This window comes from Siphateles boraxobius, unplaced genomic scaffold (genome assembly GCF_051911475.1).
Source record: "Siphateles boraxobius isolate OS27281-9 unplaced genomic scaffold, OSU_SipBor_1 39, whole genome shotgun sequence".
Classification (NCBI taxonomy): Eukaryota; Metazoa; Chordata; class Actinopteri; order Cypriniformes; family Leuciscidae; genus Siphateles; species Siphateles boraxobius.
This window is the reverse complement of record NW_027509019.1, coordinates 4,141,597-4,160,000: the sequence shown is the minus strand read 5'-3', so window position 1 is coordinate 4,160,000 and position 18,404 is coordinate 4,141,597. Positions and strand designations below refer to the sequence as shown.

The window sequence follows — 18,404 nt, the reverse complement described above, 5'->3', positions numbered from 1 at the left end:
ATCTGTGAGTTTGTGTGTGTATACCCTGTTCAAATGCGTCATTGACTAAGCTACCTGAAGGACAATTAGTAGGGCAAGCGAATCTTGTCCCAATGGCCTGTCGAAGTAGTCGTTCATCCGGATTACTTTGTGTGCTGGCCTTGTTTAAATGCCAATGATGTTGTTGTCACTAAAGCCAAGGTCTTTCACAGCCCCGGTGGCCTAATGGATAAGGCACTGGCCTCCTAAGCCAGGAATTGTGGGTTCGAGTCCCATCTGGGGTGGTTTACAGCAGAGTGGCGCAGCGGAAGCGTGCTGGGCCCATAACCCAGAGGTCGATGGATCGAAACCATCCTCTGCTAAGACTGCTTCAATTATGTATATGTTTTATCCCAAACAAAGAGCAACTTCCACATCCTGCTTGTTCGTTCAGAAAATCTGTGGGTACTTCTCAATATCCTTCCTCGTCTCCTCGCTCCTCCGTCCTCCATCCTATGACCCGGAAACCAATCAAGCACAGCCATCTTGAAGGACATCTCAATTCTCTAATTGCACCGCGAGGAGTCGAGGATCGAGGAGTGAGGAGGCTTTCAGAGGAGTTATGAGCAAGGATACACAGGTGTATCCTATGCGGAAGTGTTTTATTGACTAAACGTGACGCACGTATACATTCTCCTCCCCCTTGACATCGGTCATAATAATTTGAATTTATACTTTACCTTTGCAGTTTATATAAACCACACATCTCACATATTTCAAGAGGGTATCTTGCTTTATTATTATTCATTATGAATTTCTTAAATAAACAAGCTTCAACAACATAAGGGAAGATCCTTTGAGCGCTACTGATGACGCTGTGAAGTGACATTCGAGTGAGCAAGTATTCCAATGCCAATGATGTTTTTGTCACTTATGTACATGTTTTATCCCAAACAAAGAGCAACTTCCACATCCTGCTTGTTCGTTTCAGAAAATCTGTGAGTTTGTGTGTGCATGCCCTGTTCAAACTCCTCATTGACTAAGCCACGTGAATGAGATAGACAAATAGTAGGGCAAGCAAATCGTGTCCCAGTGGCCTGTCGAAGTAGTTGTTCATCCGGATTACTTTGTGTGCTGGCCTTGTTTAAATGCCAATGATGTTGTTGTCACTAAAGCCAAGGTCTTTCACAGCCCCGGTGGCCTAATGGATAAGGCACTGGCCTCCTAAGACAGGAATTGTGGGTTCGTTTCCGATCTGATGTGGATTACAGCAGAGTGGCGCAGCGGAAGCGTGCTGGGCCCATAACCCAGAAGTCGATGGATCGAAACCATCCTCTGCTAAGACTGCTGTACTTATGTACATGTTTTATCCCAAACACAGAGCAACTTCCACATCCTGCTTGTTCGTTCAGAAAATCTGTGAGTTTGTGTGTGTGTGCCCTGTTCAAATGCGTCATTGACTAAGCTACCTGAAGGACAATTAGTAGGGCAAGCGAATCGTGTCCCAGTGGCCTGTCGAAGTAGTCGTTCATCCAGATTACTTTGTGTGCTGGCCTTGTTTAAATGCCAATGATGTTGTTGTCACTAAAGCCAAGGTCTTTCACAGCCCCGGTGGCCTAATGGATAAGGCACTGGCCTCCTAAGACAGGAATTGTGGGTTCGTTTCCGATCTGATGTGTATTACAGCAGAGTGGCGCAGCGGAAGTGTGCTGGGCCCATAACCCAGAGGTCGATGGATCGAAACCATCCTCTGCTAAGAATGCTTTACTTATGGACATGTTTCATCCCAAACAAAGAGCAACTTCCACATCCTGCTTGTTCGTTCAGAAAATCTGTGGGTACTTCTCAATATCCTTCCTCGTCTCCTCGCTCCTCCGTCCTCCATCCTATGACCCGGAAACCAATCAAGCACAGCCATCTTGAAGGACATCTCAATTCTCTAATTGCACCGCGAGGAGTCGAGGATCGAGGAGTGAGGAGGCTTTCAGAGGAGTTATGAGCAAGGATACACAGGTGTATCCTATGCGGAAGTGTTTTATTGACTAAACGTGACGCACGTATACATTCTCCTCCCCCTTGACATGGGTCATAATAATTTGAATTTATACTTTACCTTTGCAGTTTATATAAACCACTCATCTCACATATTTCAGGAGGGTATCTTGCTTTATTATTATTCATTATGAATTTCTTAAATAAACAAGCTTCAACAACATAAGGGAAGATCCTTTGAGCGCTACTTATGACGCTGTGAAGTGACATTCGAGTGAGCAAGTATTCCAATGCCAATGATGTTTTTGTCACTTATGTACATGTTTTATCCCAAACAAAGAGCAACTTCCACATCCTGCTTGTTCGTTTCAGAAAATCTGTGAGTTTGTGTGTGTATACCCTGTTCAAATGCGTCATTGACTAAGCTACCTGAAGGACAATTAGTAGGGCAAGCGAATCTTGTCCCAATGGCCTGTCGAAGTAGTCTTTCATCCGGATTACTTTTTGTGCTGGCCTTGTTTAAATGCCAATGATGTTGTTGTCACTTAAGCCAAGGTCTTTCACAGCCCCGGTGGCCTAATGGATAAGGCACTGGCCTCCTAAGACAGGAATTGTGGGTTCGTTTCCGATCTGATGTGTATTACAGCAGAGTGGCGCAGCGGAAGCGTGCTGGGCCCATAACCCAGAGGTCGATGGATCGAATCCATCCTCTGCTAAGACTGCTTCACTTATGTATATGTTTTATCCCAAACAAAGTGCTGGCCTTGTTTAAATGCCAATGATGTTGTTGTCACTAAAGCCAAGGTCTTTCACAGTTTTATCCCAAAAAAAGAGCAACTTCCACATCCTGCTAGTTCGTTCAGAACAATCTGGGTTGGTTTACAGCAGAGTGCCGCAGCGGAGGCGTGCTGGGCCCATGACCCAGAGGTCGATGGATCGAAACCATCCTCTGCTAAGACTGCTTTACTTATGTACATGTTTTATCCCAAACAAAGAGTGAAGTGGTTTTCAATCTTTCCGAAAAATAACTTCGCAGAGATCTTTGATGCCAGAAATAATTAGACTTTATTTTCGAACGCCGTTCCGTTCCATAGAACGGCGCTCTAACGCTCTGGCTCTCCGGCCCACTGGCCCTCTGGCCTTCCAGCGCGCTCCCGAGTATATTTTGGTTCAGAGTTATATACATAAATCTTCTTCCAAAGAAGGTAGCACACCCTATAGATAGTTTTGGGTAAAGGTCTTTTACCATGTGACTTCTCGGAATAGAATTTTCTGCAGCAAACAACATTCCATTCAAGGTCTTTCACATACACAGAGGAAATCCAAAGTCACAGACAGAAGAAATAATTGTGTCCAAATATATAGCTAAATTACTTGTTTTCTAAATAATAAAATCTTCAAGAAGAGCAACTTCCACATCCTGCTTGTTTGTTCAGAAAATCTGTGTGTTTGCCCTGTTCAAACTCCTCATTGTCTAAGCCACCTGAATGAGATGGACAATTAGTAGGGCAAGCGAATCTTGTCCCAGTGGCCTGTCGAAGTAGTCGTTCATCCGGATTACTTTGTGTGCTGGCCTTGTTTAAATGCCAATGATGTTGTTGTCACTAAAGCCAAAGTAATGGGGGCACATGAACACAGGTCTTTCAGAGCCCCGGTGGCCTAATGGATAAGGCACTGGCCTCCTAAGACAGAAATTGCCTAAGACAACCCAGAGGTCGATGGATCGAAACCATCCTCTGCTAAGACTGCTTTACTTATGTACATGTTTTATCCCAAACAAAGAGCAACTTCAACATCCTGCTTGTTCGTTCAGAAAATCTGTCTGTTTGTGTGTGCATGCCCTGTTCAAACTCCTCATTGACTAAGTCACGTGAATGAGATGGACAATTAGTAGGGCAAGCGAATCGTGTCCCAGTGGCCTGTCTAAGTAATTGTTCATCCGGATTAATTTGTGTGCTGGCCTTGTTTAAATGCCAATGATGTTTTTGTCACTTATGTACATGTTTTATCCCAAACAAAGAGCAACTTCCACATCCTGCTTGTTCGTTTCAGAAAATCTGTGAGTTTGTGTGTGTATACCCTGTTCAAATGCGTCATTGACTATGCTACCTGAAGGACAATTAGTAGGGCAAGCGAATCTTGTCCCAATGGCCTGTCGAAGTAGTCGTTCATCCGGATTACTTTGTGTGCTGGCCTTGTTTAAATGCCAATGATGTTGTTGTCACTAAAGCCAAGGTCTTTCACAGCCCTGGTGGCCTAATGGATAAGGCACTGGCCTCCTAAGACAGGAATTGTGGGTTCGTTTCCGATCTGATGTGGATTACAGCAGAGTGGCGCAGCGGAAGCGTGCTGGGCCCATAACCCAGAGGTCGATGGATCGAAACCATCCTCTGCTAAGACTGCTTTACTTATGTACATGTTTTATCCCAAACAAAGAGCAACTTCCACATCCTGCTTGTTCGTTTCAGAAAATCTGTGAGTTTGTGTGTGTATACCCTGTTCAAATGCGTCATTGACTAAGCTACCTGAAGCACAATTAGTAGGGCAAGCGAATCTTGTCCCAATGGCCTGTCGAAGTAGTCGTTCATCCGGATTACTTTGTGTGCTGGCCTTGTTTAAATGCCAATGATGTTGTTGTCACTAAAGCCAAGGTCTTTCACAGCCCCGGTGGCCTAATGGATAAGGCACTGGCCTCCTAAGACAGGAATTGTGGGTTCGTTTCCCATCTGGTGTTGATTACAGCAGAGTGGCGCAGCGGAAGCGTGCTGGGCCCATAACCCAGAGGTCGATGGATCGAAACCATCCTCTGCTAAGACTGCTTTACTTATGTACATGTTTTATCCCAATCAAAGACCAACTTCCACATCCAGCTTGTTCGTTCAAAAAATCTGTGTGTTTGTGTGTGCATGCCCTGTTCAAACTCCTCATTGACTAAGGCACCTGAATGAGATGGACATTTAGTAGGGCAAGCGAATCGTGTCCCAGTGGCCTGTCAGGTAGTTGTTCATCCGGATTACTTTGTGTGCTGGCCTTGTTTAAATGCCAATGATGTTGTTGTCACTAAAGCCAAGGTCTTTCACAGCCCCGGTGGCCTAATGGATAAGGCACTGGCCTCCTAAGACAGGAATTGTGGGTCCGTTTCCGATCTGATGTGGATTACAGCAGAGTGGCGCAGCGGAAGCGTAATGGGCCCATAACCCAGAGGTCGATGGATCGAAACCATCCTCTGCTAAGACTGCTTCACTTATGTATATGTTTTATCCCAAACAAAGAGCAACTTCCACATCCTGCTTGTTCGTTTCAGAAAATCTGTCACTAAACCGGATTACCTTGTGTGCTGGCCTTGTTTAAATGCCAATGATGTTGTTGTCACTAAAGCCAAGGTCTTTCAAAGCCCCGGTGGCCTAATGGATAAGGCACTGGCCTCCTAAGACAGAAATTGTGGGTTCGAGTCCCATCTGGGGTGGTTTACAGCAGAGTGGCGCAGCGGAAGCGTGCTGGGCCCATAACCCAGAGGTCGATGGATCGAAACCATCCTCTGCTAAGACTGCTTTACTTATGTACATGTTTTATCCCAAACAAAGAGCAACTTCCACATCCTGCTTGTTCGTTTCAGAAAATCTGTGAGTTTGTGTGTGTATACCCTGTTCAAATGCGTCATTGACTAAGCTACCTGAAGGACAATTAGTAGGGCAAGTGAATCTTGTCCCAATGGCCTGTCGAAGTAGTCGTTCATCCGGATTACTTTGTGTGCTGGCCTTGTTTAAATGCCAATGATGTTGTTGTCACTAAAGCCAAGGTCTTTCACAGCCCCGGTGGCCTAATGGATAAGGCACTGGCCTCCTAAGCCAGGGATTGTGGGTTCGAGTCCCATCTGGGGTGGTTTACAGCAGAGTGGCGCAGCGGAAGCGTGCTGGGCCCATAACCCAGAGGTCGATGGATCGAAACCATCCTCTGCTAAGACTGCTTTACTTATGTACATGTTTTATCCCAATCAAAGACCAACTTCCACATCCTGCTTGTTCTTTCAGAAAATCTGTGTGTTTGTGTGTGCATGCCCTGTTCAAACTCCTCATTGACTAAGCCACGTGAATGAGATAGACAAATAGTAGGGCAAGCAAATCGTGTCCCAGTGGCCTGTCGAAGTAGTTGTTCATCCGGATTACTTTGTGTGCTGGCCTTGTTTAAATGCCAATGATGTTGTTGTCACTAAAGCCAAGGTCTTTCACAGCCCCGGTGGCCTAATGGATAAGGCACTGGCCTCCTAAGACAGGAATTGTGGGTTCGTTTCCGATCTGATGTGGATTACAACAGAGTGGCGCAGCGGAAGCGTGCTGGGCCCATAACCCAGAGGTCGATGGATCGAAAACATCCTCTGCTAAGACTGCTGTACTTATGTACATGTTTTATCCCAAACACAGAGCAACTTCCACATCCTGCTTGTTCGTTCAGAAAATCTGTGAGTTTGTGTGTGTGTGCCCTGTTCAAATGCGTCATTGACTAAGCTACCTGAAGGACAATTAGTAGGGCAAGCGAATCGTGTCCCAGTGGCCTGTCGAAGTAGTCGTTCATCCAGATTACTTTGTGTGCTGGCCTTGTTTAAATGCCAATGATGTTGTTGTCACTAAAGCCAAGGTCTTTCACAGCCCCGGTGGCCTAATGGATAAGGCACTGGCCTCCTAAGACAGGAATTGTGGGTTCGTTTCCGATCTGATGTGTATTACAGCAGAGTGGCGCAGCGGAAGCGTGCTGGGCCCATAACCCAGAGGTCGATGGATCGAAACCATCCTCTGCTAAGAATGCTTAACTTATGGACATGTTTCATCCCAAACAAAGAGCAACTTCCACATCCTGCTTGTTCGTTCAGAAAATCTGTGGGTACTTCTCAATATCCTTCCTCGTCTCCTCGCTCCTCCGTCCTCCATCCTATGACCCGGAAACCAATCAAGCACAGCCATCTTGAAGGACATCTCAATTCTCTAATTGCACCGCGAGAGGTCGAGGATCGAGGAGTGAGGAGGCTTTCAGAGGAGTTATGAGCAAGGATACACAGGTGTATCCTATGCGGAAGTGTTTTATTGACTAAACATGACGCACGTATACATTCTCCTCCCCCTTGACATGGGTCATAATAATTTGAATTTATACTTTACCTTTGCAGTTTATATAAACCACACATCTCACATATTTCAGGAGGGTATCTTGCTTTATTATTATTCATTATGAATTTCTTAAATAAACAAGCTTCAACAACATAAGGGAAGATCCTTTGAGCGCTACTGATGACGCTGTGAAGTGACATTCGAGTGAGCAAGTATTCCAATGCCAAGGATGTTTTTGTCACTTATGTATATGTTTTATCCCAAACAAAGAGCAACTTCCACATCCTGCTTGTTCGTTTCAGAAAATCTGTGAGTTTGTGTGTGTATACCCTGTTCAAATGCGTCATTGACTAAGCTACCTGAAGGACAATTAGTAGGGCAAGCGAATCTTGTCCCAATGGCCTGTCGAAGTAGTCGTTCATCCGGATTACTTTGTGTGCTGGCCTTGTTTAAATGCCAATGATGTTGTTGTCACTAAAGCCAAGGTCTTTCACAGCCCCGGTGGCCTAATGGATAAGGCACTGGCCTCCTAAGACAGGAATTATGGGTTTGTTTCCGATCTGATGTGGATTACAGCAGAGTGGCGCAGCGGAAGCGTGCTGGGCCCATAACCCAGAGGTGGATGGATCGAAACCATCCTCTGCTAAGACTGCTTCACTTATGTATATGTTTTATCCCAAACAAAGAGCAACTTCCACATCCTGCTTGTTCGTTCAGAAAATCTGTGAGTTTGTGTGTGTGTGCCCTGTTCAAATGCGTCATTGACTAAGCTACCTGAAGGACAATTAGTAGGGCAAGCGAATCGTGTCCAGTGGCCTGTCGAAGTAGTCGTTCATCCAGATTACTTTGTGTGCTGGCCTTGTTTAAATGCCAATGATGTTGTTGTCACTAAAGCCAAGGTCTTTCACAGTTTTATCCCAAAAAAAGAGCAACTTCCACATCCTGCTAGTTCGTTCAGAACAATCTGGGTTGGTTTACAGCAGAGTGCCGCAGCAGAGGCGTGCTGGGCCCATGACCCAGAGGTCGATGGATCGAAACCATCCTCTCCTAAGACTGCTTTACTTATGTACATGTTTTATCCCAATCAAAGACCAACTTCCACATCCTGCTTGTTCTTTCAGAAAATCTGTGTGTTTGTGTGTGCATAACCTGTTCAAACTACTCATTGACTAAGCCACGTGAATGAGATAGACAAATAGTAGGGCAAGCAAATCGTGTCCCAGTGGCCTGTCGAAGTAGTTGTTCATCCGGATTACTTTGTGTGCTGGCCTTGTTTAAATGCCAATGATGTTGTTGTCACTAAAGCCAAGGTCTTTCACAGCCCCGGTGGCCTAATGGATAAGGCACTAGCCTCCTAAGACAGGAATTGTGGGTTCGTTTCTGATCTGATGTGGATTACAGCAGAGTGGCGCAGCGGAAGCGTGCTGGGCCCATAACCCAGAGGTTGATGGATCGAAACCATCCTCTGCTAAGACTGCTGTACTTATGTACATGTTTTATCCCAAACACAGAGCAACTTCCACATCCTGCTTGTTCGTTCAGAAAATCTGTGAGTTTGTGTGTGTGTGCCCTGTTCAAATGCGTCATTGACTAAGCTACCTGAAGGACAATTAGTAGGGCAAGCGAATCGTGTCCCAGTGGCCTGTCGAAGTAGTCGTTCATCCAGATTACTTTGTGTGCTGGCCTTGTTTAAATGCCAATGATGTTGTTGTCACTAAAGCCAAGGTCTTTCACAGCCCCGGTGGCCTAATGGATAAGGCACTGGCCTCCTAAGAAAGGAATTGTGGGTTCGTTTCCGATCTGATGTGTATTACAGCAGAGTGGCGCAGCGGAAGCGTGCTGGGCCCATAACCCAGAGGTCGATGGATCGAAACCATCCTCTGCTAAGAATGCTTTACTTATTGACATGTTTCATCCCAAACAAAGAGCAACTTCCACATCCTGCTTGTTCGTTCAGAAAATCTGTGGGTACTTCTCAATATCCTTCCTCGTCTCCTCGCTCCTCCGTCCTCCATCCTATGACCCGGAAACCAATCAAGCACAGCCATCTTGAAGGACATCTCAATTCTCTAATTGCACCGCGAGGAGTCGAGGATCGAGGAGTGAGGAGGCTTTCAGAGGAGTTATGAGCAAGGATACACAGGTGTATCCTATGCGGAAGTGTTTTATTGACTAAACGTGACGCACGTATACATTCTCCTCCCCCTTGACATGGGTCATAATAATTTGAATTTATACTTTACCTTTGCAGTTTATATAAACCACACATCTCACATATTTCAGGAGGGTATCTTGCTTTATTATTATTCATTATGAATTTCTTAAATAAACAAGCTTCAACAACATAAGGGAAGATCCTTTGAGCGCTACTGATGACGCTGTGAAGTGACATTCGAGTGAGCAAGTATTCCAATGCCAATGATGTTTTTGTCACTTATGTACATGTTTTATCCCAAACAAAGAGCAACTTCCACATCCTGCTTGTTCGTTTCAGAAAATCTGTGAGTTTGTGTGTGTATACCCTGTTCAAATTCGTCATTGACTAAGCTACCTGAAGGACAATTAGTAGGGCAAGCGAATCTTGTTCCAATGGCCTGTCGAAGTAGTAGTTCATCCGGATTACTTTGTGTGCTGGCCATGTTTAAATGCCAATGATGTTGTTGTCACTAAAGCCAAGGTCTTTCACAGCCCCGGTGGCCTAATGGATAAGGCACTGGCCTCCTAAGCCAGGAATTGTGGCTTCGTTTCCGATCTGATGTGGATAACAGCAGAGTGGCGCAGCGGAAGCGTGCTGGGCCCATAACCCAGAGGTCGATGGATCGAAACCATCCTCTGCTAAGAATGCTTTACTTATGGACATGTTTCATCCCAAACAAAGAGCAACTTCCACATCCTGCTTGTTCGTTCAGAAAATCTGTGTGTTTGTGTGTGCATGCCCTGTTCAAACTCCTCATAGACTAAGCCACGTGAATGAGATAGACAAATAGTAGGGCAAGCAAATCGTGTCCCAGTGGCCTGTCGAAGTAGTTGTTCATCCGGATTACTTTGTGTGCTGGCCTTGTTTAAATGCCAATGATGTTGTTGTCACTAAAGCCAAGGTCTTTCACAGCCCCGGTGGCCTAATGGATAAGGCACTGGCCTCCTAAGACAGGAATTGTGGGTTCGTTTCCGATCTGATGTGGCTTACAGCAGAGTGGCGCACCGGAAGCGTGCTGGGCCCATAACCCAGAGGTCGATGGATCGAAACCATCCTCTGCTAAGACTGCTTTACTTATGTATATGCTTTATCCCAAACACAGAGCAACTTCCACATCCTGCTTGTTCGTTCAGAAAATCTGTGAGTTTGTGTGTGTGTGCCCTGTTCAAATGCGTCATTGACTAAGCTACCTGAAGGACAATTAGTAGGGCAAGCGAATCGTGTCCCAGTGGCCTGTCGAAGTAGTCGTTCATCCAGATTACTTTGTGTGCTGGCCTTGTTTAAATGCCAATGATGTTGTTGTCACTAAAGCCAAGGTCTTTCCCAGCCCCGGTGGCCTAATGGATAAGGCACTGGCCTCCTAAGCCAGGGATTGTGGGTTCGAGTCCCATCTGGGGTGGTTTACAGCAGAGTGGCGCAGCGGAAGCGTGCTGGGCCCATAACCCAGAGGTCGATGGATCGAAACCATCCTCTGCTAAGACTGCTTTACTTATGTACATGTTTTATCCCAATCAAAGACCAACTTCCACATCCTGCTTGTTCGTTCAGAAAATCTGTGTGTTTGTGTGTGCATGCCCTGTTCAAACTCCTCATTGACTAAGGCACCTGAATGAGATGGACAATTAGTAGGGCAAGCGAATCGTGTCCCAGTGGCCTGTCGAAGTAGTTGTTCATCCGGATTACTTTGTGTGCTGGCCTTGTTTAAATGCCAATGATGTTGTTGTCACTAAAGCCAAGGTCTTTCACAGCCCCGGTGGCCTAATGGATAAGGCACTCTTCTCCTAAGCCAGGAATTCTGGGTTCTTTTCCCATCTGCTGTGGATTACAGCGGAAGCGTGCTGGGCCCATAACCCAGAGGTCGATGGATCGAAACCATCCTCTGCTAAGAATGCTTTACTTATGGACATGTTTCATCCCAAACAAAGAGCAACTTCCACATCCTGCTTGTTCGTTCAGAAAATCTGTGTGTTTGTGTGTGCATGCCCTGTTCAAACTCATCATTGACTAAGCCACGTGAATGAGATAGACAAATAGTAGGGCAAGCAAATCGTGTCCCAGTGGCCTGTCGAAGTAGTTGTTCATCCGGATTACTTTGTGTGCTGGCCTTGTTTAAATACCAATGATGTTGTTGTCACTAAAGCCAAGGTCTTTCACAGCCCCGGTGGCCTAATGGATAAGGCACTGGCCTCCTAAGACAGGAATTGTGGGTTCGTTTCCGATCTGATGTGGATTACAGAAGAGTGGCGCAGCGGAAGCGTGCTGGGCCCATAACCCAGAGGTCGATGGATCGAAACCATCCTCTGCTAAGACTGCTTTACTTATGTACATGCTTTATCCCAAACACAGAGCAACTTCCACATCCTGCTTGTTCGTTCAGAAAATCTGTGAGTTTGTGTATGTGTGCCTTGTTCAAATGCGTCATTGACTAAGCTACCTGAAGGACAATTAGTAGGGCAAGCGAATCGTGTCCCAGTGGCCTGTCGAAGTAGTCGTTCATCCAGATTACTTTGTGTGCTGGCCTTGTTTAAATGCCAATGATGTTGTTGTCACTAAAGCCAAGGTCTTTCACAGCCCCGGTGGCCTAATGGATAAGGCACTGGCCTCCTAAGCCAGGGATTGTGGGTTCGAGTCCCATCTGGGGTGGTTTACAGCAGAGTGGCGCAGCGGAAGCGTGCTGGGCCCATAACCCAGAGGTCGATGGACACAGGTCTTTCACAGCCCTGGTGGCCTAATGGATAAGGCACTGGCCTCCTAAGCCAGGAATTGTGGGTTCGTTTCCCATATGGTGTGGATTACAGCAGAGTGGCGCAGTGGAAGCGTGCTGGGCCCATAACCCAGAGGTCGATGGATCGAAACCATCCTCTGCTAAGACGCCTTTATTTATGTTCATGTTTTATCCCAAAAAAAGAGCAACTTCCACATCCTGCTTGTTCGTTCAGAAAATCTGTGTGTTTGTGTGTGCATGCCCTGTTCAAACTCCTCATTGACTAAGCCACCTGAATGAGATGGACAATTAGTAGGGCAAGCGAATCGTGTCCCAGTGGCCTGTCGAAGTAGTCGTTCATCCGGATTACTTTGTGTGCTGGCCTTGTTTAAATGCCAATAGCCGCGTTTCCACTGTCGGGCCAGGGCCGGGCCAGGGCTAACAGCGAGCCGAGCCGGGCCACTGGCCTCGGGCCTCAAGCACCGGGCTTGCGTTTCCACTGCCGGGCCAGTAGCCCCGCAGCGCTGCCATAAACCCCGCCCTTAGCACGCCTTCCTGGATCGAACGTCATACAACCCCACCCATTTCAGCGGGAATTATGAAGTTCATTCAGGCAGGACACACTAGCTTGCTAAAATCACACGACGATCGAGATGGAGAGGACTGAAGCGTCTGTTTGTTTGCTCATTTTGGTATTTGCTTGGTGGAAGATGAGGCAGCAAAGCCAAGATAAGAAGATGGAGGTTCAGCGGCGACAACGCCGAAAGCTTATGTTGGCAGCAAGGCGAAAGAGAGCGATCCAACGACGTGCGATTCGGTTACAGCGAATGGAGAGTCGTCAGCAATGGATGGAAACGGTAAATATTTTATTTTATAGTATAGTTAATTCGTATCTTGTAGTCGATGTGAGCATAACTTCAAATCATATTGCACGGAGTTGTTTTTATGAGCTTTTCACTGTCTTTACTATCTGCTGAAAAGACAAATATTTTGCTAGCTTATCATATCTTGCTTGCTATATTAATATAATTAAAGTTAGATGGTATTGTTAAACTGTCATTGTATTATTCGTTTAATACATCTATTTATACCCAAGATTATGAAAATATGCATTTACATTTCGCATAATTAGGGAAGTAATGTTTACAGTACCACTTTGCAAGAAAGTAAAGTATGTAATGTATGGGTTAACATGAACGAAACATTAGCAATACATTTGTTAATGTATTTGTTTATCTTTGTTAACGCTAGATTTTCAAAAAAATCAGCTGTTGGTTTGTTAGTTTGTTCAGTGCGTTAACTGATTGTAACAATTAAAACATTGGAGTGTAATGTATTAATAAATGGGTTAGCAAATATTTATAAATGCTGTAGAAGTGCCTTTCATTTATGTACATGTACAGATCTGTAACATAATTAAGTAATTAATGTTTACACTTCATTCTATTATTTTTCAGATGATGCATCACTACTACACCAATATAATACGGACCGCTGAGGTGTGGGCCTATCAGCGAACAAGTGACTGGTGGGAGAACACCGCTCAAAGATTCACAGATGAGCAGTGGCTGGGCGACTTCAGAATTTCCAGAGAAACATTCACATACATTTGTACAACTCTGAAGCCTGCACTACAGCGACAAGATACAAATGATCGATTATGCATTCCTCTGGAGAAACGGGTAGCCATTGCATTGATTTATACCAGAGTGGTGTGATCGTGATAAAGATGCTGAACGTTCACTTTGCAATGTTGGTGATGAGCGTTCAGATGCAAGAAGTGCTCTGCAACAGTTATTCATGCAGCAGCAATAATTGTAAGTTGTTGTTATATTGTGTTTGTTACAAATAAAATATTTGAAATGAAGATTTGGCATAACCCTGTTTTGTGACTTGAATACAATTCTTTATCCTAAATGGTACATGGTTACATCAGACAATATCAGATCAATAGGCCATTTAAGCATTCAGAGTGAATACTGCAAAACTGTTTTAATAACATACAATTTAACAATCTTCTCACTATTTTTAAATAAAATCAAACATACTTAGCTCTACAGTTTTTTTTAAATTGCAGTTGTAAGTATATGTCTGTTGAAATTTATTTAGATATGTTCACTTCTGTTAATGGTACTTTAAAATGTTAAACTGCTTACACTGTTTACAGTATTACAGAATACAAAAGGTGCCCATCAGACAGCCGTTTAAATAATGTGTCCATCAGTATGCATAGTAGTCTATAAGTAGTCTATACCAATAAATGTCTTTGCTTAATTATCATTCTACTGACTAGGACCGTATTTGCATTATAGAATACAAAAGGTGCCCATCAGACAGCCGTTTAAATAATGTGCCCATCAGTATGCATAGTAGTCTATAAGTAGTCTATACCAATAAATGTCTTTGCTTAATTATCATTCTACTGACTAGGACCGTATTTGCATTATAGAATACAAAAGGTGCCCATCAGACAGCCGTTTAAATAATGTGTCCATCAGTATGCATAGAAGTCTATACGAATACCTGCAATAATGGCTTATCTGAGTCACAAAGTCTTTATATTTTAGTAAATTATCATGTAGGTAACTTTTACAATAGGTTTTCATAAGTTAACATTAGTTAAATACTTTATATAATAAAAACTAATAGTGAGCATTTACTACACAGTATGTATTCATCTTAGTTAAAGCAAATGCCAAATATTGCTAAGTATTGAAATCTAAGGTTTTTTTTTGCTAACGTATATGCAGTGTTAACTAACATGAACCAACAATGAATTACTAATAAAGAATGTATTTAAGTAACATTCATTTTACATATATGCCTTATAATAGGTGTATAATTTTTACTATAATGTGTATTTTGCTTTTGATAATGTGCCCCTTAATAAGCATGATTTCCATTTGCCTCAGTTATAATAGCACAGATACTACTTTATTTATATATTAAGTTTACATCAGAGTGCAAAAATACAAAGGTGCTTATAAAACTTATAAAGCATACATACAAATGAAACAAAACAGGTGCTTTTGAGAAGTACTACTTACAAATGTGCATACATTACAAACAGAACAGCAGGTGATTTTAAGAAGTAGCCTACTATTTACACAATTTTTTTAAGGCATTAAGGAAAACGTTTCCATAAAGGAAAGATAGATGTTTTGTCCATCTAAGTTACTTCCTCTGGAGAAGGGCTGCGGTCAGATGACTGAAGACTGATGCAAAAGACTCCGATTCTTTCTGTCTTTGTGACATCTCCTCCCGTCTGAGTTGTGCATCATAGTCCAATTCCTCTCGTCTCATCATCATTTCTTTCTTCATTTCTTCTCTTCTTAGCTCACGCTCTTCTTTCATCTGTTGCTGTGTTATGTCCTGCATACACTGCAAAAACTCCCTTGATGCCAAATTTACAGCTTTGCGTTTGCGACTCTCTGTAAAAGCAGACACACAAATAAGCAGGATATTTGAGATGTCTTCTGATAGATTATAGATTGTGGTATATAGCACATACAGTATACCAAACTATAAAGTCTGTTACATATATTTAGCAGGTACATTAAACGCATAAATAGTAAATACCTGGTCTAGTCCTTTGTGGAATGTGATGTGATCCTCCTCTTATTATGGTTAGATCTTCAGGGTCGTCATGTCTCTCTGTAATAAACATATATACACATAACGTTAATTACATACTGACAAAGAAACTAACAAAACATTGAATACTTCTGTGGTGTATTTTGTATATTTTTTGCATACCTGGTGTCGACGTTAGCAGTGGAAGTGTAGACGGTCCCTGCTCCACTTCTGAGTCAAATAAAACACTCTGGGATGACGATTCTAGCACACAAAACATAAACACGCACGTTAGCCACTTATACAATATTTAATTATTTATTTAAAAGTTAGGAAGATAGCATATTAACTCACCGGCCGTGGCTGCCATAGTGTCCCGACTTGTCTCGCCACTAACAGAAGGACGGTGACCCAGCACACCGTCCATCAAATCGAACCATGGAAAATTCCTTCTTTGGGCTCCGCTTTTTCCATTGTGCGTTTTAATCGCCTTGTACTGCGCCCGCAACTTTTTTATTTTTTCCCGAACTTGAAGCGTTGTTCGGCTAATACTCAGCTTAGCAAGTTCAGCAACGATGTACTTGATAACATCCTCATTTCTGCACACGCCGTCAAATTGACGTTGTACTCTTTCTTCTGCCCAAATGCTCAGAAGAGCTTTGGTATCCTCGACAGACCAGTACAGGCGATTCTCCATTTCGAGCAGCGATAATTTTGCGCGATATAAAAATAGTGAAATGTGCATCTTGCCGCAGACCATACCTTTCCCTAACACCGATAAACTCCGCCTTTTACCTTGACCACGCCTCTAGCCCGAGCTGGCCTGCTTTGGCCCAAGGTATTCGACGGGCCAGAAATCCTGGCCGTTGGCCCCGAGTAAGCCCCGCTCAAGCACCGGAAGTGACAGTGGAAACGCGACTGGCCCTGGCACGCACTAGCACGGCTCGGCCCTGGCCCGGCAGTGGAAACGCGGCTAATGATGTTGTTGTCACTAAAGCCAAAGTAATGGGGTATATGAACACAGGTCTTTCACAGCCCCAGTGTGGAAGTGGAATTTAGACAAAAAAGCTAATAGCTCAGGAAAAACCAGTGCGCAAAGGCGGGAGTAAGGTAAGGAAATTAAAATTTAAAATAAAGTTAAAATTAAAGGCATTTTAAATTAAAAGGCATTTTTGCAAAGTTTTGTGAAATTTGTGGCAAAAACAAAGTTAAGAAAAGAACAGCGACAAAAATAGGCCATATATCAGTATACCATGTGGACATGATATAGATGGGTAAAAGCAATGAAATCAGTAGAGGAGGGGCAGGAACAGAAATTAAATCTCTGACAGAGAAGTAATCCTTAGATTGAAAATCTATCAGAAATAAGGTCAGATAATGGGTCAACTAAACAGAAGTATTGAAGATTGAAAATAAATTGCATACGAATACAAGGAAGTTTTAATAATAATTAAGTTATAATGCTAATGGTTTAAATGGTTGATAGACAAACTTTTAGATTGTTAGATATACAGAAAAAGAAATGTACATTTAAGGAATATGTAAGAGTGCAAAAAGTTATTTGCTAGAGTTATTTTTCTAATTGTCTAATGAGTTTATTGAATGACTTTTATGAGATAAATGTAACATTGCTCTGAAGCTTTCTTAGTTAGAGTGATTACATGAGACATAATTAGTTTATTCATGATAGATTATTTAGAAATTAGTAGAAACGAAGAAAATGTATTCAGTTTAGTCTTGAACTGAGGAGCTACAATGAGAATAGGAAGCAATACGCGAGATTAAAAAGGTCAAAATGGAATTTAATGTTTAAATTGGGTAATAAAACAGACAGTAAGTGAAATGTATTGCAATTTATTAGATAGGTGTAAAGTGTTCTGTTCACTAAAATTGACTGACTAAAAGATGGATTCTTCGAATTTAAGAAATGATATTCTCTCATAAGAAGTGATAAAAATAAGAGAGTTATGTTTACCCAACCATATTTTGAATTAATAGTCATATGGATCAAGTAGAACAAAAATGCATAATGAATCAATTAGACTACTATAATAAGCAGAGATTTATTATAATGATTTGTCTGCATTTGGAGAAAAACAATTACGTGAAAAAAGTAGAATGACTTATGTTTGGTGATCAGTGTTGCACTTTTACTGAATAATATTGTGCAGGGAGGAAAATTTAGCGATTACGATTGAGTCAAGAAAAACTTAATAGCAGAAGTTAAGGAAAACTTAATGTAAAGTATGGAGAATTATGATTTTCTCAATTAGAGATGTTTTTGGAGATGGAGTATTAAAATAGGGTTATTATTCTGTTGTGTACTTTGTATATTAAGATCACTAGTTGGAAAACCAAGGTTAAACGAATGGAAATGCAGAAAAAAGATAATGAAAACTAATTTGAGAGGGCAACCAAATTCATATTTACAAACCCTGGATGTTGATTCCAGTAAATGAGGAATTGAGGACGAAGAAGATGATTGATGAGCCAGACCCTAGAGGATATCTACACCGCAAGAAAACTTTCAATAGTATAAGAGACTTTTGTGTTTGATATACTCTACATAACTGTGACAATAACATGCAATGCAAGAACAAAGGTATACACACACTTATAACAATGTTTAAGTTTGTCTGACTAGGAGACCTCGATTCTTTTACTTTTTCCATTAAACAAAAAAGAAAAAACAACTAAAAGAAATAAAAATGTATGGAAGAAGATGTTTGGCTCGAGTGCTCCTCCGGAGTGTGCTGGCTTAATCCAGTAATTGGAAAGGAGAATGGGTGACTCAATTGAGTCACTAGGTAGCATAACTGAGGGAGCTGGATTTTGAAACTACACTCTGGAAAAAACTAGTGAAAGTGAGGCTTAGATA

General features: G+C 42.8%; 1 protein-coding gene and 5 non-coding genes across 6 annotated transcripts; 5 read left to right on the top strand and 1 right to left on the bottom strand.

The window, feature by feature from the left end:
- Positions 1–190: 190 nt before the first annotated feature.
- Positions 191–263, top strand: trnar-ccu (transfer RNA arginine (anticodon CCU)). The gene has a single exon. It is a non-coding gene; the product is annotated as a tRNA-Arg (tRNA).
- Positions 264–5,343: 5,080 nt separating this feature from the next.
- Positions 5,344–5,416, top strand: trnar-ccu (transfer RNA arginine (anticodon CCU)). The gene has a single exon. It is a non-coding gene; the product is annotated as a tRNA-Arg (tRNA).
- Positions 5,417–5,759: 343 nt separating this feature from the next.
- On the top strand, positions 5,760–5,832 carry trnar-ccu (transfer RNA arginine (anticodon CCU)). The gene has a single exon. It is a non-coding gene; the product is annotated as a tRNA-Arg (tRNA).
- A 4,743-nt stretch (positions 5,833–10,575) lies between these two features.
- trnar-ccu (transfer RNA arginine (anticodon CCU)) lies at positions 10,576–10,648 on the top strand. Its single transcript has one exon. It is a non-coding gene; the product is annotated as a tRNA-Arg (tRNA).
- A 1,171-nt stretch (positions 10,649–11,819) lies between these two features.
- On the top strand, positions 11,820–11,892 carry trnar-ccu (transfer RNA arginine (anticodon CCU)). The gene has a single exon. It is a non-coding gene; the product is annotated as a tRNA-Arg (tRNA).
- A 3,231-nt stretch (positions 11,893–15,123) lies between these two features.
- On the bottom strand, positions 15,124–16,507 carry LOC143703960 (uncharacterized). Its single transcript, XM_077197403.1, has 4 exons — positions 15,881–16,507; positions 15,710–15,790; positions 15,533–15,607; positions 15,124–15,384 (listed from the first exon to the last, which is right to left on the bottom strand). Exons 1-4 carry the CDS (start codon positions 16,284–16,286, stop codon positions 15,128–15,130), a joined length of 819 nt encoding a protein of 272 aa, XP_077053518.1. The 5' UTR covers positions 16,287–16,507; the 3' UTR covers positions 15,124–15,127.
- Positions 16,508–18,404: the final 1,897 nt, after the last annotated feature.

What these genes read in the sequence shown, in the direction of transcription:
- LOC143703960 (XM_077197403.1), bottom strand. Translation starts at nt 16,286, where the DNA reads ATGGTCTGCGGCAAGATGCACATTTCACTATTTTTATATCGCGCAAAA. An exon ending in ACTGCTAACGTCGACACCAG is followed by an intron (nt 15,608 to 15,709) that starts GTATGCAAAAAA and finishes TGTTTATTACAG; the next exon opens with AGAGACATGACGACCCTGAA. An exon ending in TCCACAAAGGACTAGACCAG is followed by an intron (nt 15,385 to 15,532) that starts GTATTTACTATT and finishes CTGCTTTTACAG; the next exon opens with AGAGTCGCAAACGCAAAGCT.